The 27,736-nt window shown below is 34.3% G+C and overlaps 1 protein-coding gene across 2 annotated transcripts in view; it reads left to right on the top strand.

The window, feature by feature from the left end:
• cnc (NFE2 like bZIP transcription factor cap-n-collar) overlaps positions 1-27,736 on the top strand; it is a 229,428-nt gene that overhangs the window by 183,598 nt on the left and 18,094 nt on the right. For both annotated transcript variants that reach the window (XM_072546199.1, XM_072546200.1), the window contains exons 6-8: positions 3,527-3,791; positions 6,713-6,840; positions 11,804-11,897. In XM_072546199.1, coding sequence (XP_072402300.1) covers positions 3,527-3,791; positions 6,713-6,840; positions 11,804-11,897 — 487 coding nt within the window. The remainder of the gene's footprint in view (positions 1-3,526; positions 3,792-6,712; positions 6,841-11,803; positions 11,898-27,736) is intronic.

The raw sequence follows: 27,736 nt of genomic DNA, 5'->3' as shown, positions 1-27,736 counted from the left end.
TCGTGACAGTTATCGGAGCATACCACATTCCTTATGAGTGCTCTGAAATAATTCCCAGTTGGCCTTCTCTTATCTCCATTTCCTCGTTGGATATACAATAGAAGGTACATCAATATTTAATTTAATGGAAATAATATAATGATCAGATCCAAGAGTTCTATCCAATGTTTGCCATTGACTTACTGCAATTAATCCAGGAGTTACCAACATTCAGAAGTCAAAAAATATAAGTTGGAAATTTTACTAGATTCGATTGGTAGTTTGTATTAGTCAAGCTTGTGGTTTAACATGTTTTCGTTAAAGTTCTAAGTGAAAAAATGCTTCAAAAATGGGTTTAAATATAAAAGTGTATTGATTTCCATGGAAGTAATTTCAGAAACAATAGAACTTCCTTTTAATGATAAATATTTGCGCTCAAATCTTAACCAACCATCACTCCTGTCAATAACTTCTTGAAATAGAAATTTACAGTTTCAATTTAATCCAGATGAATCATTTTGCTACTAGCTGTAGCTTGACCACGTAAAGTTTTCAATTACATTATATAAAAAGAGATTTAAAAAAAGTTGTTGCAACTCATAGACAAGACTAATTAAACTCCAATGATTAATTGCAAAACCAATTTGATCTCAGATAATAAAGTAAAATTTCTTAAGAACGTAGTCAATTACCTTTTATCGATATATATTTCGATAATATATCATTACTGAAATGTAGATCAGAGAGCAAGGTTTTCTAAAATGGGAACTAATAAAATAATTAACTCTCTATCGAGATAATTTATTTCTGATGCGTGTAAAGTAGATAAAAAAAATTAATTGAAATAAGGACACTGATTATCATTAGATAATCAACTACCAATGTTAATAAATTGCAACAATTTTGTTTATTAATTCAGTTAATAGTTTGGAAAATGTAAAACTCATAGAACTCTTCCTTGTTTTTTGTGATTTCATTTCCCGTCGGAGCTTGACGATTAAAAAAATATGTGTTTACACCTATTACTATTCTATCTATTTTTGCAGCCATTACACCTTTTATGTTTTTAGCTGTAGCAAATAAACTTGCCTAAGCAAGTATTTGTTTATATCAATTATCTTAAATGCTTTCTTCAGATCTTGCTTTCTCTCTCCTAGATCTTATTTCTACAGAATGGTCCCAATTTTCATTTACGTTCGTACCAAGGTAGGTGTATGATTTTACTCTTTCTATTGGTTGACCATTCACACTGATTCTTTCAATTTGCTGATCCTTCTTAGAGATCATCATACATTTTTTTTTCTTAATGTTTAGAGAGAAAGTCCATATCTCTTACTCACTTCTGTGATTATATTCATTAACTCTTGGAGGGCTTCATAATTGTCAGCAAATACCACTGTGTCATCCGCGTTCCTGATGTTATTGATACCCTCTCCGTTGTTACGATTTATTTTTTAGTTCAGCATATGCATTGTCAGGTCCAGGAGCTTTGCCATCTTTTAGTTATGATATTCCTGGCATTTCGTATTTCAGACTTATTTGTGTCTGAATATTTTTGTTCATTCTTTTGTTATTCTTTGATTTTCTTCTTTCTTCCATGAGTTGCAGTATATGGTCAATCATCCAACTTTTCCTCTTCTCTTTATTTCCTATTAGATGTTCTTCTCTGATCTTGTAAAAGGTTTCACATATTCTGGAGTGATTCTTCTGGATCGTATGTTTGCTCCACGTTATTTAGTTTTTCTGAAAGAATCCGTGCGAATACAGGAATATGATCTGACGATACGTCAGCACCGGGGTAACTTTTAACTGATAGGCATCCATTACGGAATCTCTTGTTCACCATCATGTAATCAATTTGGTTCCTTATTATGTTTCCTGGTTGATCTTGCGGAGAGACAAGTATACAAACGTCTTGGTGGTAATGAAACTCACTGATTTAAATTTAGTTGCATAAAATAATAACATTTTTTGACATGCCGTATATTTTTCACGGTACATATGCTTGTCTCTGATAAGTATGATATTAAGATCAAACATTTCTGTACGGCATTGATATATTTTGTTAATATTGATATTAATTATCAAAAAAAAAAAAAACAGAATGCCGTACAAAAAAATAATTCTAAATGGCTTTAAAAGTATTATAGTCCAGGTCGTAAGGTCGCTTCCGTAGGAAAAATGTTTCTAATTCGGTTTCTTTGCGGATTCGTGTTCAAAAATATCCCCTTTAAACAAATGAGAAGGGTGTCGTGGCAGAAAAGCAGATTCCAAAAATCACCGGTTTTTGATCCGAGAAACATTTTTTAGGTTTCTTGGAGATTTAATAATAACTGTTATATATTTATAGAAATAATATACGTTAATCAATAAAATTTAAATATTTCTTACGGAATAATTCAAACTTTTTTATGGAAAACTTCAACCAATTGATTTTTCTGGGATTTTCCGATTTTTTCGGGAGGTGAAAATAGCAATTCTTATTATTTTATCGAACTACCGCAATTTAAAAAAAAATCAAGCTTCTGCGTGTCGTCTAATCCGAAATATTGCAATTTTTTTTAGCGCGTTCCAATTTGAAGTTCCATTTAAAAAAAGCGGAGACATTTTATAGATGCTATCTATAAAATGGATCATAAAAGATAGATCTTGGCTTATAATATGTTCAACTTTCAGCTCTTAATCTTAATAAACAATGGAAGAAAATGTGAGTTTAAGTAAAAAAATAGCCATGTTGGCTCATATTGGCCCTTTTTTTAAGATTATGTTTTTTCACCATCTTTTCAGTGAGCCTACTTGCAAACGCGTGTCATAAGAAATATCAGTTATTATAAAAAATGTTTTTTCAAACAGTTTTTTTAATAACAATTTTGATAAAATAATAAAAAATTTTTAATATATCTTTAACGCCTCAAAGGCAATTGCAATCAGCTAAATGCCTCCAGAGTCACTGTTTGGTCAAGTATAGTTGTTTAAATACTCGCTCTCCGGGATAACCCAATTGAAACCTTAATGTAAACTACCCTATGAGCCAAAATGATCGCCAACGTCCAATGAGGATATGGCACGGGAATAAGAAGCATCTGATCTGAGTTCTGAGCTTTAGACTAAGGTTTGATCTTGTAAAAAATGTCTTCATGCTCATGAATGATTTCCTCGTTTATTCAATTCTTGGTATTTTTTTTGGGGGTTACACTCACTGTTGATATTAGCTCCTAGATGTTTTATGGAAGATATTTGTTCTATTTTTTTCTCATTTGACTTGTAGATGTATGGCCTCTTTGAAAAGATTAGTTTAATTTTAGATAGGTTTAGATATAAGGCGAAGTTTTCCACTACGAAATTATTACGTTTTGTATTTTGTGTATTTTCTAATTTTTGATTTATTATAACTTTCAGAAAACACTTTCAGAATAGTATTGTTAAATCTAAGTATTATTACGTCTAACTGTACTCCGATATAAAATGGTTATGGCAATAACATCTTTCTGTAATTTTAGATGTCGAAATAATTGTTTTACCTACAACAGTTTTTGTCTTCTTACAGAGCCGCATGCCTTTCGTGAGAGCAGTGAGCATGGAACAACGATGGCAGGATCTAACAAATTTGCTAAGTCTTCCGAGTTCGGATGGAGGCGGTATTCATCACCATTTCAGTCACCACCACCATCCCTTGCACAACTACACTCACCATCCTCATCCCCATAGCATGAGTTACAGCCCCGAGGCCGCCCGAGGTGTGCTGCTCCACAACGCCACGTTACCCACACCCATTGGTGACTTAAATTCGTCTGTGCCATATAGTAATTTAGGTAAGTTTTTACACTACGTTAAAAACTAAAACGTACGATGTTTTTCTCTGTTGTTTAAACAGGGTGTGAAATATCGCACAGTTTAATTCCATTCATTTATGCATTACAGTACCTGCCAAATTACTTAAGCATTCTATTTTTATTGCACAGTAAATAAAAGCTCCTTATTCGCGCTTCCTTCACTCGCACTTTTACTACGCGGCCTACTAAAATTGAACTACGCCTAGATTTTCAAAAGCTATCGGCGTTGTTTTCTTGGTTCGGCGGTTCCTTCCGAAGGAAGCCTTTTGACGCCGTCCTCACTGTAGTTGCCTGGTATTTGAAAAAAAAATTAAAGGACAATTCTATAAAACTACCATATGATTTACGGAACTGAATGTTGGACGGTTAAAAGGAAAGAGGAACAATGAATCCATGTATCGCAAACGAGAATACTTGTATGGATGAGTGGGGTGATGAAAAAGGAATATTAAAAATAATTATATTAAGAGAGCTCTAGGGGCACCAATTGATACCAAAATGAGAGAGCATAGGTTAAGATGGTTTGCTCATGTTCAACGTCGGGATGTTAATCACCCAATAGGAAGGACTACTGATCTGCGGGTTCCTGGAAGGAACAGGAGAGGAAGACCAAGGGAGATCTAGGGAGAAGACGCTTAGGTAGAACATGTCAGTAAAGGGGATTGTAATTGTTATGACCCTAGGTAGAAACTTATGGAGAAATGTAATCAGGGAAGCCGACCTCGCTTAGAAAAAAAGGCAAAAAGAATGATGATATATATTTATTACGTTCCTGCCTATACAGATCTTTCTCGATACTATCATTATCGGTCGGTCCAAGTCTTGAAACTTCTTACATAGGTTTCTTTTGGCTCAACGAAGAGACCTAATAAATGTGGACCAAATCGTTAGATGTTCAGCGATAGCTTTCCTTACTTTCAAAAATTTTGTCAGAATTAGGTCAGGTATTATTTACAACTACGCTAAGGAGGTTGTACAAAACAATTTGGCAAGTACTGTTTACGTTTATACATATAAATATGATTCTGATATATTTGTTTTTATGTTATATTAAAATTTGTCATAGTATGTCATCATCAGTTGGCGCTACAGCCCTTCGTGAGCCCTGCCCTGCTTCAAAATATTCTTCCTTCCTTCCCTGTCGAGTGTCTGTCTTCTCCATCCCCTTACTCCAATCTCCCTTAAGTCGTACAGATACATGAGTTTAGGTCGCCCCCTTCTTCTTCTTCCGTCCGGCCTATGCAGCATTGTTATTTTAGAACGATCACTTTCATCCATCCGGATAACGTAGTAAAAGTAGAAGAAGAACTAACCGACCCTATTGAAGCTGGCAATGGGATAATACAGGAAGATTCCCTGAGTCCTCGATTGTTGAAACTGATTATGGATGAAATAATAAAAAAAAGTAAGAACTAAAGGATACCAAATGGGAGAAAAACAACTTAAAATAATCTGCTATGCAGACGACGTGATACTATTCTCTCAAAGTGAAGATGATTTACAACGTATGCTGCACCAATTTAATATATCCGCCAGAAAATTTAACATGTTAATTTCCCCAAAAAAGACAAAATGCATGGTTACAACAGCAAATTTACCAAGATGTAAATTGGAGCTGGAAGGTCAGATAATAGAACAAGTGATGGAGTTTAAATATCTAGGCATCACATTATCTAGCTACGGAAAGCTCGAAACTGAAGTGGAAGATCAAGTGAATAGAGCAAACAGAGTCGCAGACTGCCTGTATGAGACAATATGGAGAAATAAAAATGTCGGGAAAGAAATGAAAGGCAGAATTTACAAAACTGCCATCAGACCAATAATGACATACGCGGCAGAAACACGACCTGACACAGAGAGGACAAAAAGGATGTTAGAAACAGCAGAGATGAAAACACTTAGAGTAATTGATGGCAAGACACTATGGGACAGAGGTAGAAGTACAGATATACGACGTAGATGCAAGGTAGAAAACATCCAAGAACAGTAAGAAATAGAAGAGTAGAATGGAATGATCATATAAGCCGAATGACAACAAATAGTCTAGTAAATACGTCAAGAGACGGTTCCCCAATAGGAACACGATCAGTAGGAAGACCACGAAAACGATGGAACGACAACTTACTGAAGGCACATTGAAAAACAGACAGTCATGACTATATAAAAAGAAGAAGAAGAATAAGGATAACGTGGTCCACCCATCTTCATCGGTTTATTTTGATGGTTTTCACGATACGATGAAAGCTTCATTTCGTGTTATTCCAATGATCACGATATCATCAGCATATGTTTAAGTTTATTCCCGAATCTCTCTGTTTTTTTTTCTAACGCTAGGTTGAGCAGCTTTCATGATATCGCAGTCCTCTGTTGATTGTAAATGGTTCTGAAAGATCCCCTTGTACTCGCACTTTACATTCAACTTTTTTCATTGTGATTTTAATTAATTCTACCAATCCTTTTGGTATTCCAAATTCGAGCATAGCCGAAAATATAAAAAATTGGAGTCTGTCAACAGTATGTAGTAGGTACTCCGTCGTTTTTTGTAACATTTATCTGATGGATGATATGTGATAAATTGTATAATCTGTTTCTCAAAAAGTCATAGTATGTATGGTCTACAAATAGAATTAAAAATCTAACAATTTCATTAAGTTATAATATTTAAAATTAAGAAAGATGACAGAAGTCTTTTCTGTACATAGTATTGATCACAATCTGAAGACTCTTAAATCGTGATAGTATATTATGTTTCCTCCAAAAATTGAAGTTACAAAAACTAGTAATATATTTTTTATACAAAATATCATTAGACATGGCGGTTTTCATTCTCCTGTATAAAAGAGACCGCCCTAGTTTCGTTTTAATTTTTTTTTTTTGAATCATAATTACTAACTCCATAGGTGGTACAAACTTTGGGAGCGCCGTAGCAAGTTCTATGAACCTTACGAATAGCAGCGAACCAATGGGAGAGTCTTCAAACACACCCCATTACAAACTGGAACCTTCGCACGACATGGTTTATTATCAGGTATGATTATAATTAAGGCCCATTGGTACATCTATAACGATTTGTGTAAATGTTATCAAGGTTTTTGTGTCTAGTCGAATAAACAAATTTATTGTGCAATTGAAAAATAAATTATAATAACTATTATCAACTGCAGTAACTACAATTCCTAATAGCTATAGAAATTACTCTGAAAATATTATAAACCAATTATTAGATACCAAATTATTAAAACAGCAGATAAAATACCGATGTTGTCTTTTCGTATCACTTTTTCAACTTATTACGTCACCATGTTATTGTGTCTATTAAATTACAAATCAATATTTAAAATAATCAAATATCTCGAGATAGAGCGAATTCTGAGAATTCTTGTACTTACTAAATCGATTAAAATTTTTTTTTCTTTGTCGTCAAATAAATTGTGTCAGGTCACTACTTTGTGAGGTTTACTGTATATTTTGCCCTTTGTTATTTATGGAGATTTTAGAGAGACAAATTTTACAGGTATATAATTATACAGAGGATTCTAAAACCATTTTCACAAACTTACGCAAAGTACCATAAATCATTCAATCATCAAAAAATGTTTCTAAGGGGCTATAATTCGTTAACCCATTCATGCCCAGAACTATTTATGCTTATTTTTTTTACAAAATTAACGAAAATATATGTTTAAGAAATGAAAAACTTCAATTTTTTTTACAGAAGAAAATTTTACTTTAGAAAATTAAAAATACGTTGTTTGGAATGTTTTATTAAATCATATAAAAGAGTTTTAAATAAACTGACATTAAAATAATATAAAAAACATGTTGCGTATTACTATGAAATTTTTTAAAACATTTTTCATGTAAGGTAACCTTACATTTAATACATTTTTTATTGGTTGTTGAGCGACAAAGGACGCATCGGGTTCGTTTTTCTTGGGTAGAAATAAGATAGCCGATGTTGTCAAATCGAACATATTGTGTAATGTTGTTTATGGAAAATTGAGATGGACCAGGTCTTCTTGGAGGAGTTCCGAACATCGCCAACAAGGCTTTGGCTATATTTCGACGAAACTGCAGCAAATCCATTTCGGGTTTTTCAGGGATAATGTGTCTCATTCTACGGTACATTAACCAAGCATTTTGTGTGGAGACATCAAGACCACAGATTAATAAAGGCCAATACCATTTCTTGAATCTCATATTTGTTCTGTAATAGGCAACATTTTGATCCATCCGAATAAGATGTGCTTGTGTTACTTTGATTTTTTTGCTTTGGGCAAAGGAGTATCTGTTCGCTTGATAAACTGTCGTTGTTTTATAGTAATTCGATGCCAATTCAACCGATCTGGCCCATCTTTTGCAAACAATTTAAACACAATAAGACCCCTAAGTACAGTTACATTTAAACAAATTTTAATAAATAATAAAAATGTTATTAACAATATACAAAAACAGCGATTTTGTTATTAATTTTGCAATAACTTTTTTTTTATTAACCGATTTTAATTTAGCATATCTCATTTTGTGTGTCTTTTTTTTTCTGAAGAAGTTGCATTCAAATGCATCTTACTGAATTTCTTCAACATGCATTATATGTGAGAAATGAAATTGTTTAAAAAATTACGAATAAAAATAGGTACTTCTTAAACTAGTTAAAATTATTAACATTTACACAACCGTTCTAAAGCTGTTTCTCTATTCGGCGTATTTGAAAATATCTTGTGTTTTCAATTTCAGTTCACATAAAACAGTTATACAAATACGAATATACTTTATTACCAGACATGTTACAAATGTTTCTTTTTGGATGTACTTGCGCTACTTTTATGAATAATGGAATAATACAAATGTAATCAACATAGGTTAACAGGTCAAATTAATTTTCATGATCAATTGAAACAAAATATAAACATTAAATCGTAAATAAGGCCCTTAGTACAAGAAACAAAATGTGTACAATAATATTCGTCAACTGACAGAAGAAATTAAGAAAAGGAAATAATAAGAAATTCATAGAGATAGCTGAAGCAGTACTGCTTATGCAGCAATACAAAATAAAATGGCCAACTGTAGAAAGACGACAATACATATAACAAAATAGATGGTGTCGATAAATTAAAGTCTATCTTCTGTCGATCAACTGGCAGCTACAAAGCATTACAAATGCAAATCTTTACTAATCTGCAAGGTACAGTGGTTAAACTGGAATCACTGAAGAGGAAGAGATGAATTTCCATCTCTTCCTCTTCTACTGAGTAAGATTCGTTGTTTAGCTCGATTGGAATGATTATATATTGACAAAGTTCTTTAATATTATTATCAGAAGTTCACAATTTTTCTTCCTCTTTTTTTTTACGTGGTTTACGGCATTGGTTCAGTTATCTTTCGTTAAGTTTTTTATGGAATTTAATAAAAGTTGTTTGACATTCTTTAATTTAAAAGTTGTATTTTTTCTGGCCACTTCAACTTTTACTTGGGCCCTTATTAACTCTATTGGTTTTAGTTTAGAATGATAAGGTGGCAAACGTAATACCGTTATTCGTTTTGTTTTTTTCATTTCGTCAATGACGTATTTTTTTAAGACAATTTATATTGCCTTGCAATTCGTAATAATTCCGTTTTAAGCATAGTCTGGTTATACTTGGCTCTTTTCTTTCATGTTTTTTTGGCTCAGTAATGTTTCACTGTTTTCTTTCACTTAAAAATCTTTAAATCGCTCTTTCGCTAATAGCTGTCATACTGGAGTACATAGTCACTACATTATTAACCGTTGTAACCGACTCCCTTGATGAACGAGGGAGTCCTGAACATTTAACACAATAGTTTTTTCTCTCAGAGAATACGTGCTGTTTTTTTAAGTTTAATAGTAACAAATTTTTACGTATGGACTGAGCTGCTAACTGATAACACGGACGGTATCAAATTCATCACAACTTTCCCGTACTCAGCCGGCAGGTATCCCAAAGATGATTTGACAACTTCGTCAAATTCATTCTAGGATTATCCCCGAATGAGACAAATTATTCTATGAATGTAATAGTATTGATATGCCTTATAAATCCAAAAATAGTACTAACAGGTTAAGTGCCATGAGAGGCCAACACGGACTCGCACATAAAAGTTATATACGGGCCGTATTAATGAAAATAACGAGTATACAGAAGAAATAAAAATGAGAATTGGACAAGCTAGAGACCTTAGTTTGCAACTCAAAATAAGAATATTACGTTCATATGTGTTTTCGGTGCTGCTGTATGGGGTGGAGGCCTGGACCTTAAAGAAAGAGGTGAGCGATCGACTTGAAGCATTCGAGATGTGGACCTACCGAAGAATATTAAAAATAAGTTGGGTAGACCGAATAACAAATGTTGAGGTCCTCAGAAAGATGACAAAGGAAATGGAAATCATGAATACGATTAAGATAACAAAGTTACAATATCTCGGCCACGTTATGAGAGGGGATAAATATGTGTTGCTACAAACCATAATGCCGGGAAAAATACAGGGAAAACGAAGTATTGGAAGAAGACGCATCTCCTGGCTCAACAATCTGAGAAAGTGGTATAATTGCAGTTCCGTCGACTTGTTCAGAGCTGCAATCTCAAAAGTGAATATAGCTGTGATGATTACCAACCTCCTTAGAGGAGACGGTACCTAAAGAAGAAGACGGGCCGTGTGATTCCGACGTGGACTCACGCTCTGCGTCGTCATAAAATGCTGTGTATTATAGCTCAATATCGGCTTCTCGACCTCGTTTGAAATACACGGGGACATTTCGATCCCGGCCAGATGGTCTAGAAAGCATACTTGGCCTGTGCTTCTGAGATGTCGACGGGAACTCACATGGCCCATAATATTTATAAGTAACAATTGCCTGATGAAATATTTTTTATTCATAAAACAAAACGTAATACTGCTTGAATTTTAGTCGCTCTTAAAAAGACACTAAAGTTTCGTCAATGCACAGGTTTTCCTTTGGAACGATGGCAGCCTTGAATTTATCCTTCAGTCTGCTAACTACGGGACCGATCTTCTGCAAACGGCCATCTGTTGTTACTGAATTTTCGTTAAAATGCAGCGTTTTCCACAATAACTGGAAGCGATTCGTTGACATTACTTTTTTGATATTATTCACATAAAGATCATTCTTTAACCAGTACGAATGAAAATATGGAAAATGGCATAATCCCATTCGTCCCACCCAGGAATCGTTTTCTTTCAATATGGTGGCCCTTAACCTGCTAATATTAAAAGAGAGAAGTTGCTTCGTAGGAAAATTAAAGACCAGAAAGAAAATACAAGTAATTATCTGCCTAAGATACAAATTTTCTTCACAAATTTCTGTTTTCTTATTATTATTACTGTTTTTTTTTTAATTTCTTAACAATTTAATGCATAACTCGTAATTTTTGAAAAAAAAAAACCCTATTGGTTTTAACTACATTCGTACGGCAATGGTTAATGGCCTTGACGGTAAACCTTAACCTCTATCTGAAGATTTGCATTTATAATGAGCTGTCAGTTACAAACAAATAGACTATACTTGAGAGATGCGATCTCTTGGTCCCGTAATAATAAACAAAAGTAACATAAAAACTGTTGGCTCAAAAATAATATGATACAAGATGCAGGAAACGCTGCAGTTCACGCAAAAAGGTGAAGAATTAAATAATAAGGTTGATTTATAAAAATATTTGAGGATATAAATAGATTGTAACACGATAAAAAAGAAATCGGCCTCTAAGAGAAATAGTAAATCATTTTTTTGTCGATGAGTGTATTTCAATAGCTCACTTTTTGGACTGAAACTGAAAATTAATTATATTCCTTCATGCATGTTTTCTTTGTCCATTCTGCTTATCTCCAGGGGATATAGAAACCCGCTGGAGTATACGCACTTCGAACATTTTTCATGTACGCCACCTCAAATTTTTTGATGTCGCCGCCCGGTTCTGTCATTCGAAAAACAATTAATCTTTTTTTACTCACAGAATGGTTCCTCTGAGATTAATCAAACTGATGGTTTCCTTTCTTCGATTCTTAACGACGAGGATCTACAGCTAATGGACATGGCTATGAATGAAGGTAAGATTACTTTTTATTTTATTTGTATTTTAATATTATTTGTTGGATATCAATTGTTATTTTATAATACGTCGCAGATTGCATGTGAAGCGAGAAACAAAATAGTGTATGACTATTTAATTTAGTTACACATTTTTTATATAAACGGATTAAAATGTGTATCTTGTAAAAGTTATTTATAATACGAGTTTACAGGGTGATTCATTAATAACGATTCTCTGACTTGTAGATTCTAGACCTCAAAATATGATGATTGTGTCCAACATGCCTTATACAAACCTTTTATACATATATTATTTAAATATGGATTTTAATTTACGTAATAATTTTGTATGTTTTCACAATTTTTATTTAAAAATTTACAATTTTACGTTTTTTGGGCTGAAGATTGCTAATTTAAATTCTCATTTAACTTCTTTTTTCGGGTGAACTATGGGTAAAATAATAGAAAAATATGAAGAAGAGTTAAATTCTACAAAAAAAATTTCTATTGTTTGATACATGTAATTCGATCACTTATCGAGTTATTTGCTTTTAAAAACTCCAATGTATTTTAAATTTACAATAAAAATTTTATTCTCTAAATATGTAACAATAACAAATTAAAGTAAATAAAGTAAAAAACAAAAAACTTTAAATTAAATGTTCAAAAACCCCTTAGGGCATTCGCGCACTAGGCAGTAAGGCTGCCGCAGCCACTCAAACCCAGACGGTTTACCGAAGCCCGTGCACTAGGCAGGATCCCTTCTATTTTCTGTCGAAATTCTTCAATTTGCGACCAAATTGAAAAATCCAGAGGATTGAAATCTGGACTTTTTGGTTGCTAAGCAAACTCACTTCCACGACCAATCCATCGATCCAAAAACTGTTGATTTAACTATTGACAAACGTCTAAAGAATAATGTGGTGGTGCCCCATCGTGTAAAAAACAAATTGTAGAAGCGCAGATAAATTCTGAACAGGACTGTAATGATATGAATGCAGGTGTTCCCTCTTCAATACTCTAAAAACAGACGATAGCCTTATCCCTGTTGCCATACTTAATCAGCGAGTACTGATATCTGGATTATCTGCAACAAGAATTCAAATTTCATCTTCTTCATCGACAGTAATAGTTTTTGTACCTTCGTATTGACATCTAAGATGTAGAGACCTCGTCTCACCTAGATGGTTGTAACTATTTCGAAACAGTAGTTGGGTTGCCTTCGATTTGAGTATAATTGTGAATATATTCGAGCTGCAGCGGTTCCACTGTAATTTGATTAAGCAAAACCAAAAATCATATCGCGAATTTCATTGTTGAACTGACTGTCTTTGTCAGTTCTCATATTTCTATTTTACTGTATCCCAATATCCAAAGAAAAAATATTCGATCTAAATAATAATAAGAAAACAATGTAGATAAGTTCGAAAACCAGAAAAATATGATGAAATTAATATATAATTAATATAAAAATATTTTATAGACCCTTTTATGTCTATAAAAACCTAATACAATCATTATAATAAAACATTTTATATCATGTGTAATCTCTCCATCCCTTATGCCTGATTTCACAGTCAACTTTGACATGTCTTTACAAACTCTAAATCTTGTCAGTGTTGTTTTTTTAAAAACCAAAAAAGATGTTATTGAGGTACCTGCGGTTTTTTCCGACGACATATGGCAAATACGAAGTTGAGTTAACCTTATATTCGACTGATATCCATTGTATTTTTGTCATTATACAATGAAGGGCTCAATCACGTTCGTATTTATAAAGATTGCATCGTTTTTTGAAAGATTGACTTAACTAACGTGGGTATTTCAAATGGTTATAGAAATTTGATAATTTATTTTGTTGTTAACTCAGTTTATAAAACTAGAAGTGGAGTCAATTAACCGCTCATTTTAATTACTAATTTAGCAATTCATCGTCCGAGAAATGTCTGATCTACAAAACGCCGAACATTTATACCAAATTAGCTTGAGCTCCGTCTTGCTGAAACCATATTTCATTAAAATTGTCTTCAAGCTTGTTTTTCAGAGCAGGTACAATTTCATTTCTAACTAGCATTTCATAATTGAGGAGTTTGCTGTAAGAAAGATGCTCCATATTTGGTAATTGTTGACAAATTGAAAAAAACTGTTTTTTAATAAAAGTTTTTATTTTAATTTTTATATCAATCGATGACAAACAGATTTAGTCAATACTTGAGACTATTTTCAAGTAGATAATTTTTGAAAAAATAAGAAAAAAAATTTAAAAAAAGTTGGACCTGCATCTTTCTTGCACCGTGAAATAAGCTTCTTTACCATCATTTTTGAAAAAAAAAAACAAATTCCCAACAAAAACTCTTTTATTCGGTTACAACAATCAAACGACTATGGTTTGCCTACTACACAAATACGAAAAAATCTGTAAAAAGTAACAGGTTGGAGTCGAAAAAATAGCATTAAAAAAAATAAAACATTAAACACACGGGCAAACACATCATGCATTCATCTACCTGGTCGTCATCATCCATTCCAGATGATTTGGTTTTCTCTGCCATGGCTGCATCACATGGGTGAGACGGGTGTAAAAAGCTATTTGGTCCTTAGGAACGAATGGTGTTGCCAACTGCATTTTATCTGTATATTTGTCTTTTTTGACAGGCATAGGATTGCAATAGAGAGGAATATCAGAAGAAACTGAGAGATCGCTGTCAATGTTTCTCAAGATTTGGAATAAGTGAAGACTCGGAAGGCCAGTAGATATACTGACTTGAATACCATCTAAATGTTCATTGCTGTACTAGAAAATTCGGCATTTGGAAATCTGAAATCTTTGCTTTCCTGCATCTGAGATAACTTTTTTAAAATGTCCTTCATAGTGACCACTAAAGTTCAGGATCATATTTTGTTTTACCAGAATGGAAATAAACTGTTTGGATGATTGTTTAACAAAATCAGCATATTGTTGGTGGTTAAAAACGTAGTCTTTCTTCCTTAAAAACTTCTCAATAACTCCAAAGCAGCGATCACAGGGAAGAAAGCTATGTCCTGGCTCAGGAAAGCGGTGCTCTATCTTGTCAATAGACCTAGTTCTCAGCAGCAAATACAGAAACTGAATCATTACTGAGCTTTTGTTTTGCGCAGCAGCGTTATCGGAGAAAAGGTATAAAACTTTAACATTTTTAGGGAGTATATTTTTTATATAGTGGTACAAAAATGACACTACCTCGGTTGGTGACTTTCGAACCGTAGTTTCATCATACATATAAAATTGTGCTTGATTTGTCTTACCAGAATGGACGCAGAAGTTGTATGTCTACAACTGGCGTTTGTAAAAAGCTTCCCCAGCAGGAATTTTTGGAAGTGGAAGGTTTTGTTAGAAGTCAGAACCTCCACTTCGTCGCTATGCTTGCACAATGTGGTTTTCTCCTCCACCTCCTTGAAAAACAAATCGGCCTTAATTTCATGCAACTTCTTTTCCGCTGCTAAAACTTTTCGTTCATTTTCGTCGAGGGTCACATCTTTGAGTTTGTTATCTAAGACATCACATTTTTTGCACGTATCTGATCGAGGTGAGCCAAACGTGTAGTTGAATTTTTTTTTGAAGTATCGATAGTAGAAGTCATAGGGAACTTTGGGTTTATATTTAGTATTGCTAACACTTTCTGGTTCGTAAAGTTCCAAATAGAGTTGATGCATCTTCTTTACATTTAGATCTGGAGATAAAGAGAATCGACGGAATTTATTTCTACTATAATGCAATTCACGCCTTGGAAAGCTCTGGATGTGCATGTTCACATTTTTGAGTATTCCGTTAGATTTTCGGTTGAGTCTGTTTGTATGCTTTCCTTGGTTACTAGGTGGCGCTGCAATAACTCTGTCACGAAAATATTGAGCAATGAGATCTACAGGTCTCCTTGATATGCCGTGGATTGAACCAAAAGCATGTCTACAAACTCGTTTGGATAGCTTACCCAGCTTTATAAAGTATTTGTGGGAACAAGTGCGGTCTTGCCTTTCATTGCCCTTTTTTCGTTCGTTGAATAGTAGTAGTTTGAATCAACCCTCCCAAATAGGTATTTTGCAAATCTTTGTCGCGTATTTTGTTAAACGTTTTGTAAGACAATTTTCGGCCATTTTCGCTCTTTTCAGATCTTAAATTGTTGATAACTCGAAAGCGATGAATTTAAGAGAAAGGTTACTCAGAACATTTTTGCTCAGAATGAGCGAATTAATCTAAAAAACATTTTTGACCATCATTTTCTCTTGGCAACGTGCACTTTTGTTATAAGGGGACTATTTCAAGTAAGATTGTTCAAAAATATGAAATGAGAATATTTTTCCTAGTCAATCCGCCCATACTACTTGGACTAATTTGTTTAATCCAGATTGTCACTTTTCGTATTGACAGTTTTGAGAACATTGTAAATAACTAGAAGATTAAAAAATAATCAAATAACTGTTATAGTATAGTGAATTCGGAATCTAAACGTTCTGATTCCACCCCTGTGGTTTCTCCCTTTCCATTTGAAAATGAGAAATGAGAGCAATCGACGGATTCGAGGGTGGATTTTAAGTGGTAGGATCGACATGGATGCATGCGGTTTGGTCCGAGGGGTGTGAGTGGCGGTACAGCAGCGGGAATCAAATCATTTTTCATTTGTAGGTGACACCCCTCCTAGCTCCTGATTGCATTGCCACAGAACATGATGGATAACTGAATCGGCAATTTTCAGACGCCATTTTTGATCTGCTCCACCAAGAAAATAGTTGGAAATTTAGTTACGAGGAGAGCACTGAATATAGATTAGTCTGGTATTATACTAGACGAATACAAAATAAAATTAAACGAAAATGCTCTAAATGTTGCCGAGAAAGTCGAATTCGAATGTATTTTTGTTCAATTGTTAGAGAATGTGGTACCCATTGTGAACACAGCTTTCTGAAACCTAATTCTCAGTCAAACTATTGCTTACACTGCCCAATGGGATGTCTAGTGCTTCTACTAAATCTCTTGCAGTCACTAGACGATTTTCCTTTACGATATCCTGTATTTTTTCTACGATTTCTAGTGTTATTGTTGTTTTTGGACGTCCTTGACGTGAATCGTCTACAAGGCTTGTACGACCACGTACGACAAGAGTCCTTATACACTTTCAACATTCGTTCATAAATTTCCTTTGCTTCTAAACCTTAAAAAAAATTCAATCACTGCATTTATTTAAACAAAAATGCAACAACTTTATATTACATAAAATATGTGCAGGTATACATACATAATTTTTTTTAATGGCTTTAATCTGAAGGAAATGAAGAAATGGTAACCTGCAAATCACTCTCGTCATCATTCTTCGCCCTCAAGGATGGGCCTGGCTTAAAAAATTGTCCAATGTTGTTTGACTTGCCTTCGCTCTTCAGTGATTTATAACAACTAATGGTTGAGTTAATTCGTCAAGAAACTTTAGCGCTTCGTTCGACGTCACTATCATTTTCAAGGATCATTGATGTTAGCTGTTTGGATGCAACAGGCTGTCTCTTCATCAAATGCCGATTCTGCTTGCAACTAAATGAGTTCCTCATATGAAAGGGGTTCCCTATCAGCTTCAAGCAGATCAAGCACATCACGTTCATTCAAAAATTGAAAACCGAGATTATGTGCTAAATCCAAAATGTTTTGCCTAATTTCAGGAAAGATATTAACTTCTGCATCAGTACGTTTTACACATTCTGGCCATACTTTTTCCAAACATGTTTCATTGTTGTTAATTTTATTTAATTGCTTGATTCACTGACTGTCAATAGCATCCTAGATGTTTAGTTTTTCCAAAATGTTTTAATTGAAGATTTACTATCAGTTTCCCTTATAAGTTGTCGGAAAGTTCAGCGTAGGTAATATGCTTTAAACATGGCTATTGCACTCTGATCCATTGGTTTGATCAGAGCTCTTGTATTTTTCGGAAGGTACTCAGATATATTCAGATAGTTTGGTTTTAGTTTAAAATCACCCGCGGCACTTGCACCTTTTCTCCTTGGGGCTCTCTTAGTGATCTGAAAAGAAGCTGGTTCAATTTCTACATACATTTTGACAGAAACGTATAATTATATCGTTTAGTCTTTTAGGCAAATTGATTGAGGTCAAGTGAAATCAAAGCACAATAATAGAGTATGTGAATATATCTAAACTGTAAATTTCTCTGGAAATGGTATCTATTTTTGGTTCTGGATATACAGGGGTGGGCATAAGTCAGTTAATGCTGTTTGACGCGGTTCAAAAATAGTGGGGACGCGGCATCGCTGCTTGCCTTACCGAATTTGTGCGATGAGAGATGGGCAGTGTGGCACATGTTGGTTTACGATTGTCGGTCACCGTGTTCACGTCGCCATGGCATCCCACGCCCGTGTAAAGTACACTACAGAAGAACGAATCTGTTTGTTGACTTCGTACCTGCGTTTTCTTGCAGATTACCAGACAATATGACGTTGCTCAAACATTTGTTGAGACGCCCAAGGAATCTGCATCGCTTCAATTTTAGTCGCATTTTAAAGAAATTAATTATCACTGTTATCGTCCACGTCTGATACATGCGGTACCGGAAGACAACCCTGACCATAGAATGGAATTTTGCAAAGCAAATTCTTTAGTGTGATGAGGCGCAGCTCAAACTACGCTGACAGATTAAGTGACAAAATTGTGTTTACTGGGCAGATGTAAACTTTCAAGAAACCATTGCTCATGAGTTAAATCTTCCTGCAGTAACAGTGTGGGATTCACACCGGTGGTCTAGTTAGTCCGTATTTTTTTTTAAAGCAGCGTAAATGCAGAAAATTATCTTGAACTGCATATTGATTTAAGGGTACTAAAATAACCCAGAGTTTGTAGCTATTCGCTATTTTTAACAAGACAGCGCTCCGACGCACTTTGGACTTGAAATTCGCGAATACCTGAATGCCCAGTTTGTCATGTAGATAGGAAAAAGAGGAAGGATTGAGTGGTCAGCACGATCACCCGACCTAACGCCATGCAATTTTGCTCCCTGGGGAGCACTCAAAAACAAAGTGTTTGCCACCTAATTACGTGATATTGAACATTTGAAAACAAGAATCTGTAAAAGCGTAAATAAGCGCTGTAGTAGCTGTATTAAGGAAGGTGGTCTGCAGTTTGAACACAAACAGTAACTTTAAAATCATAATTACTTTTGTATATAAATAATATAACAATAAACTAGTTTTCTGTATAGTTTTTTTCTTTTTGTTTGTTATGCGAATTGGTCAACTGACTTATGCCCACTCCTGTATATTATTTATTTTGATACATGTGGTGACGCGTTATATTATATACGTGCTTCAATTAAAAAAAACCCAATTCCTGAAAATATTACTATTCTCTACCCTTAACACTACTAGTTCGGTCCTGACTAATGCTCGATCGCTCTCATTTCTCATTTTAAGACATAAAGGGAGAGCCCTAATCGGCTTTGTGTTCGATTTGCCTTTTTCGTTGAGCCTGACGCTACCACCGGGAATCGGAGGGTGGGTTTGTGAAAGAAAGGGGGGAAACAGTGGGGGAAAGATATCTAGACGCCATTATACTCTGAAAAAATGCATAAGATAAATAGGAAGGGCGAAATCAAAGATAAAGTACTTTTGGAAAGTTGAGGGACAAGGGTATCGTTTATGTCAATTTTTTGTATATATATATATATATATATATATATATATATATATATATATATATATATATATATATATCGATCTTATTTTTTAATCTTAGAAAAAGTCATGGCAAATTTGATAAAGATGAAATAATTTTCTTTGGTATGCCAGATCATATATAAATGGTGCAAATTGATATTAAATTTGTATGATTTATGATTATTTATGAATGTTTTCGTAGGTTATCATGGATTAGATATTAATAAAAAACCAATCACGTGCTGGCGTAGCTTGTTCGTCATCGAATAATAATACTTATCATAATCACATCAACTAAATACTTTTAGTTGCAATAACATATCTCGAAAAAAAAAAGACGCACTGTAAATGTGTTTTAAATTATATGACACAGGTCAAATACCATACGACTGATTAAAATTCAGATTTGTCACAATTCCCAAGACATTAAATCCTAAACTGCGCGAATATTTCAAACGACATATTACTTCAATGAACCAAGTTCTAAGGACATTTTTTGTCTGCATAATTTACGCCAGAATAACTATGTAGGTGTAAAAAATGGAGTGCTAACATACAATTCGGTTTTCTTGTTCCAAAAGTGTTACAATCAGCGCGCGACAGGATATTTTTATCTGTTTCATTTTTAACTGTCTTTGATAATGTCAATCATAACTTGCTGGTACAAAGACTGCAAGAGATCATTGTAGACCGAAAGGACACAGAAATGATCTTAAATCTATACTAGACAGTGGCGGGTGGTGATAATTTCATTCAGAGGGTCGCTTATTCGAGAATAAAAATATAAATAGGTGCTCACCAAAGGAGCCTACATCTTAAAATACTTCATTTTTTTTGTTCGCTACCAGTACAATATCATCTGTGTAATTTTACTGGTTGTGAGTTCCTGTATCCAATTATTGTATTTAAGTTTTCTTCTTTAGCTTTGAGGTTTTTTATAATTCTGTCCGTTATTGTGACGAACAACAATTGGTTTAAACCATCTCCCTGTTTTATTTCTTTGTTTATTTTGAATTCATTGGATCTTTGACCTCCTTCTACTTTTTTTTCTGACTGTCTTCTATGTTTTTTTTCCTGGGCCCGTCTGATCCAAGTAAATGCCTATTTTATTCGGGAATTCTCTTACTGGTGCATGCCCGGTCAACATTCCTGTTACTATTCTCAGTTTGTTCCTGTCCCATATAAATCAGTCCCTCTGTTATTTTTTTACATGGTACAGCAATGAAGATTTTTCCATGTGTTTGTTTTGGGATTCTCTTCCAATATCGCTCATGACTCTCTCTGATCCAATCCTCTTCAGCCCTATGAACTGCAGCCTTTGGTAATCCCAGAGTTATAGCCGGTTCGTTTGATTCGTTCGATCCTCTTTGTGGAAGTTGATCTGCTTCTTTGATACCCTGATGCTCTGGTACCCAGACAAGCTCAACCTTGTTCGGGTCTCCCAATTCATTCAGTTCTTTGATGCAGTCCCACACCAGCCCAGACGTCACTCCCTGACACGCCAGTACATTCAATGCCACTTGTCTGTCAGACAATATATGGATCTGCTCTTTTTCGAGAGCTCTCTCATTATTTCCTTTTGCACATTGCAGTATCGCGTAAATCTCCGCTTGAAAAACAGTGCAGTCCTCCCCAAGGTAAAACTTCCGCTAATTCTTGGATTATTGGAGTATATTCCTATATAGTATATATATTGTTCGATATCTCTTTGTTTTACCTAGCCTGCATCGCTCCGTTGCCCTTTGAGTGACTTGTGAGTTTCGCTATTATCTCTTTCTTTCTTGTCCAAGTTTCGCAGCCGTAGGTCATGATCGAATACTTTTTTCTTCAGGTGTTCAGGTTCAATTGTTCTTTGATAATGAATTAAATTGTTAGTATTTATACCGGTTACTGTTGGTTTTGTGATTAATTTTATTTGTTCTACTTTCAGATTTAGAACAATTTTTGCCCTGATTAGTTTATGCTCGCTGCCTGTTTGAAATTTATTTATTACACTGACATCTTTTATTGTGGCAATCTTGTTGGTTAGAATGAAGTCAGTTTAGTTCTTAGTGCTACCCGAGTCCATTTTCTGTTCGATTTTTTGTTAAAGAGTGTATTTGCAATAGGCATGTTTTGGTAGTGTGCAAACTGAAGTGCCTACTTCCTTAGTCTTTTCTCTTTCATTGATGTATATAGTTTATAGCAAATTTCTCATATTTTAACATAACCCCCCTCAACTATCCCACGCATTACAACATCAGTGTCGTAAGTCTTTGCGATTAATTTCTCGGGCGAATCTTTTAAAATATGAATCTTAACTGCGGATTTTAAAAACCTCTAAATCGCTCATGTCTTTTTCCGCCAAAAGATCGAAGGACTAATACCGTTTGAGTTTGTAACAAACTATCTGTTGTATCGTCAGCCATTAGTGCAAAAAATTATCTGACTTAAAATTTGCTCCCTGCATATCTGAAGCATACAATCTTAAGAGCTCAGTTTGTATATCTTTTGAAGTACTCTTAAATCCTTTATCTTCTTTTAAGTAAATAGACAGTGTAAAATTTGTATTTTTAGTGTAATCAACTCGTTCTAAAAGCACACCCTTATTAATCGAGTGTTCAGATATATTATGACAAAGGAGTTTGTCAGAGTTGTATCTTGTAAGCGATACTATAAAAACATATATGTTGAAAAACACTTTGTATAAGATTTGTAATATCTGTTCAATAAGATAAATAAAATTTCCCTCTTTAAATAGCTGGGCTCTAATATTAATAACAAATAGGACATGCTTTTAATCATTAACTGAAATTTGCCTTCAATATTTCATTGCATGTGCATATGCATTCCTACTTTAGACCTGATCACATGTGATTTCAGTGCTTTGATGGCTGCTTGATTAACGGACATTATGACAATGTCTTGTCCGTGATATTTTCACGGCAAAAGATGCTTGGTATTTTACTCAGGCTTGCTGAGTATTTATTTCTAGGCTCGTATGCCAGTTCCTTCTGCTATTGTGGCCGTCTTTGTACACTTTCTGGTATTCTTCTTTAGCTTACAAATAGTGGTATTGTCCCATTAGTTTTTGGAACTTAACTTTATAGTAAAAAAAGTTAGACTTATTTAGAATGTCGTTTTGGGTGTATCTCAAAACTGACTTTCATCAAAGTTGAATCGAGAATTTGGTCTAGTGATTCCTTCATTGTTTTTAAAGTTTCGTTATCATTTCATTCATATCCATACGAAGCATATGGTCTTCGAAACGAACATTTCAATCAATTAAATAAGTTTGCTTACCTCCTATCTTATTAATCAATCACTTTATATGACTTGACAATTGTTCTATTATATCATCTTTCCCTATTCTATTAAATCTACAAATGCCAGCATAATAATAATAATAATTTTAATATTAACATCCATTATTTTGCGACATCCTGTACACCTTTTGTAATTTATCGTTTTGCATAGATTCAAAAATGAAAACTGTTTTATGGTAGCGGAAAACTCAAATGCATAAAGACTATTAAGAATAGATCAAGGTCTCTGAATTTTGTCATCATGTCAACCTAAAATTAGAAACAAAAACCTCGGACAGGACAAAATGCCGATATTGGGAAGGCTGTGTGCCGTTTAACTAGTTCTAATTTGAAATTACAATTAATTTCAAATTACAAATGATATTAAAATATTCTGTGACTTACTCTTCTAATTAAAATACTTATTATGTGGAGTTTAAAGTATTTTGATATTTTTTGTGTAACAACTAGCGGTGAATATTTTGAAAATGGTGTGTAAAAAGTTGACAGTGAAATGTTTCTTGACATAACAGTTGTGCTCTTACCCAAAATGGAGATTTTTTGGATGTTTATTGTTTTGTAAGTCATCCATTTTATTTTATTATGTGTATACGGGAAAAATGTATGCCATTGGACAAAATCTATTATCAAATCACCAGAAATTATTTTCAATTTTCCGTTTTCTCTGTCCATGTCTTTTTCTCCAAGTTAAGTTTTATTCTTTCAGTTAATGCCCAGTAAAACAAATTGTTTACTTTTACAACTATACCTCGTTATCTGTACATAATTATACCATGTTAGCTAATTAATGAACTCTTCTGTGTATGTCTACCTTCCTATATTTGTGGCAATCTCCAAATATATTCATTTGTGCCCTTAGCCACTTTTGAATCCCATTGTCTTTCAAATTTGATAAATTTCAGTCTCGCACGTCAGATTTAATACTTATTAGGGGAGACTTGCCCAGTACCGGACACCTAAGGCTTTTTGAAAATATTTTTTTTTTTGAAAACACATATAAAAATGCAATATTTTAAAAGTAAATATGTTTATTGTTCACACAAAAATTAATATTTGCAAAATTCCGTGGTTAAACATATCAAATTAAAATAAAAAAAAATTATTTTTTGTTGTGCTACAGAAACACTTGTCCAGTACTGTACACATTAAAAACACGTTAATATCATTGGTAGCATAATGAAATACCTTTTTTTTAATATTTTGTGAGTTATGTAAATATTTTTGAATCTTATTTGCTTACAAATGTTCATGTTGCGCAATTTTCACACTTATAAAAAAAATGGAAAAAAAAATAGACTTCTGGAGAAGAGCAGCAGGCAAATCAAGAAGAGATCGGATACCAAATGAGAGAATACGAGAAATGATGGGAGTCAAGCATACAATAGTTGATCTCATAAAAACAAAACAGTTAATATGGTACGGCCATGTACAGAGAATGCCAGATGACAGGATTCCGAAACAGATTTTGACATGGACACCACAAGGAAGAAGAAAAAGAGGAAGGCCGAGAAGAAGCTGGAGAGAGGGAATTGAAAAAGAACTAGAGGAAAGAGAAATCCCTCCAGGTCTATGGTCAAATAGAGAAGAATGGCGGTTAGGAGTCGGAAGACGTCGGAGAACGCTGTAAACCGATAGTAGTAGTGGTAAAAAAATAGATTTTCTTGATCCGTGGACCCCTTGCATGTAATGGACTGTACCCAATCTTCATTTGTAGTTTCTCCGCAGATGAGACACTCGATAGTTTCTTGTTCTTTAGTGTTCATTTCTAAACTTCCACTACTTAGTATCGTTGACGCGAAAAGTTGTCTATTCACATGAAGACTCTTCTTTTGTTTTTTTCTATGTTCAAGCTGTTTGGTTTGGTTTTTTCTGGCTCGTTGCCTTTTTCTCTTCTGATTCCTCAAACCGTTTCTCCAACATAGTTTTATAACGAGATCCGGTCAAAATTTCACTCTTTTCACTTCATTTCTTTCTTTGAATAATTTTCTTCCTAGCCTCGTTTGTTACAGGTGAAACTTTGTCCGTCAGAATTTGAAATAAGGAAGGTTTGTGGCTCTGAAGTCCATCGCAGATGGATAGATAAAGATAGAGCTGTCACAGTAGAGCTACTTGATGCCGAAGATATGCAGGGAGGAGAAACTGCAACTGTGGAACACGATTTTAGTGGTTTTTCAGAAGAGGTAGATAAAGGTCTATCAAACCTGTCTGTTACAGCCAATGATGATCCAGATGAAGGCGTTGTTGTGCAGGGGACTGTATAACTATGGGCTTCATTGTCTTCAGAAAAGTGTGCTGCAGCAAAATAGTCTAGTAAAAATGGTCTTCTGCAATGGGTACAAGTCAGTACAGGCAAACCCATATTTTGCAAGTTCCATCCTACAAATAGCTCGGAAAGCTATTTTAACCAATTCAGCAATGTCTCTTTGGGTTATTTTAAGCGTGCGATATTGGTTCATCCACTTTGCACAAGCCTCATTGTACGTAGCCTTGAAGGGTCTCATTATTTCTCGGTAAAGAGGCTGTACTTTGTGGGCGGTGTGAGGGAGTAGACTTATCATGTGAACCTTGTGGTCTCTCGCATATACAATTACTTGTAGTTCCTTGTGAGAACTGTGGCCATCAAGTATCAAAAGAGCCGGACTTTCCTTAGTGGGATTCACTCGAGCAACTAATATCTTTAGCCAAAGCAAAAATGAATTGGCACTGATCTACCCACTTTGTTCACAAGCAAAAATATTCCCCTACGGAGCATCCTTCTTCAACTCTTCTGTCATTTTTACGTTACCAAATACAAATAATGGAGGTAACAATACATCACCTGTCGCGTTCATAGATAGTAGCACAGTTACATTTCTGCCTCTTTCTCCCGACGTGATTTTCTTTCCTTTCTGTGACACAACCATTGAGGCATTATCATGGACCACAGAAACTCCCGTCTCATCGCAGTTAAACACCTTTGAGAGGGTAAAGTTAAATTTTGATAGCCGTGCTTCATATTTGTTGAAGAAGCGGTCCAATTGTGGTTTGTTGAAAACGACAATTCTTTGAATACTTGTTGACTGTGGTTTCGACAACGAAAGTTGGGGATGGCGGCTCAAAAATTCATAATAAAACTTGTTTCTTGCAATCTTTTTGTCTTTATTAAATTGGTGCAGAAGTTTGAAGTGCTTTTAAATCTTAAAAACTCTTTTTTGTTCATAGGTATCATAATTTGGTTTGTAGCTCTTCAGATAATGTCTTCTTGAAATGATCCTTAAGTGGCTTCATATCGATATCGCCACCTCCTCTTAGCTGTTTGACTCTGTCTGTCAGCGTGCTTTTTGGGACAGAAAAATGAAAATAAGCTTGTCTAATAGTCCAATACTTGCTTGATTGCCATTTTCATCGAGTGAAATTGACGTAAAATCGATGATTTTTTCACAGATAGACTGGGGTATGATGTTATTTCGATTTCCGTTTAACGAATTTTTGTGTCAACCTGAATCCTTTGGGCTGATCTGCTTGGACGTATCGGATTTGCCATTTAATGATCCACCCATCTGGGATACATAGCTGTATTTTTTAAAATGATCATAAGGGTTTTATTAGCAGTAAAAACATTATATTGATGAGTTTGGATTCAGCGTTCATCCGGGTCAGACTTTGTTTGCAGCCGTTCATCGAGGTAAACAACTCATAAATAAAAATGGTACGATTTAAGTTTGGACACGCTGGTTATTTATAAAATGTATGCCGAATGAAAATGAGATCTGCGGTATCTCTTGTATCTGTGTTTGGTTTCATCACGTTTATCTCCAGCCTCAAATTCTCAAAAAATGTTTCGAATAAAAGTTACTTATTTTTTCACGAGGAATCCAAATCTGCAATAAAAAAATGGAGGTTCCCATTTAATATTTTAAAGTTGCTTTCCTGTCCCACCCACAAGGGGTGTGGCTGAGGTGTCAGGTTTGATGTTATTCGATAGATTTTTGAAAATATTGAAAACGTGTTTTTCGGTTTTTCCATCCAATGTAAATTTCGCGAAATATTCGACTGTCCCGCTTCTTTTGGCACACCCTGTATACTCAGCGCTTTCGGTATTATTTGCATATTTTCGATTGATAATTCTGCTACGTATTCTTATCTTTTATTTTAAAATAATTTGTACGTCAAATGATAACCAGGAAATCTTAATTCTAAACTAATTAGATTCCAGTGCTAAAATTTTATCACATATCTCTCTAAAAAACAAAGTACTCGACTATTGATAAAGAGATCATATGTTACAATGTTTTTCGTAAGCATATATTATAAATTTCTTTGGATATTAGTTAAATATTTTACACATTTTTTCTTAATTTTTGACATAGTACGATGACTACTTTGACAGTTTCGAAGAGGTTGAAACATTCAAATATTTGGGAGTACTAGTCAACAGAAGAAAGGAAAGTGTAGACATAAAAAGAAGAATTCAAGCGGGAAATACAGCGTTTTATAGAAATACAAAAATGTTTAAAGATAAGAAGATAAGCCGAAACACAAAAATGAAAATCTACAAAACGACCATAAGACCAATAGTAGTATATGCTGCAGAAACATTTACATTAACAGCAAGAGAATAAGAGCAATTGAAAGTTGAATTGAACCACGAAATACAAGAATGGATGGGTTAAGAGAACATATAGTTAGAGTAATAAAAGCACAAAGAATTAGATGGTATGGACACATACTGAGAAGAGAGAAGAGCAATCCCAGCAGAGTGGAATGAATACCACCAGGTAAAAGGCCCAGAGGCAGACCTACACTGAGATGGAGACAACAAGTGGAAGAAGACTTAAGGACTATGGAAATTAAAAATATAGAAAGCATAATCAAGGAGAGAAGAA

The sequence above is a fragment of the Diabrotica undecimpunctata genome, chromosome 10, assembly GCF_040954645.1.
Source record: "Diabrotica undecimpunctata isolate CICGRU chromosome 10, icDiaUnde3, whole genome shotgun sequence".
Lineage (NCBI taxonomy): Eukaryota > Metazoa > Arthropoda > Insecta > Coleoptera > Chrysomelidae > Diabrotica > Diabrotica undecimpunctata.
Note: the sequence above shows the minus strand (reverse complement) of the source record. Positions and strands in the feature narration are given on the sequence as shown.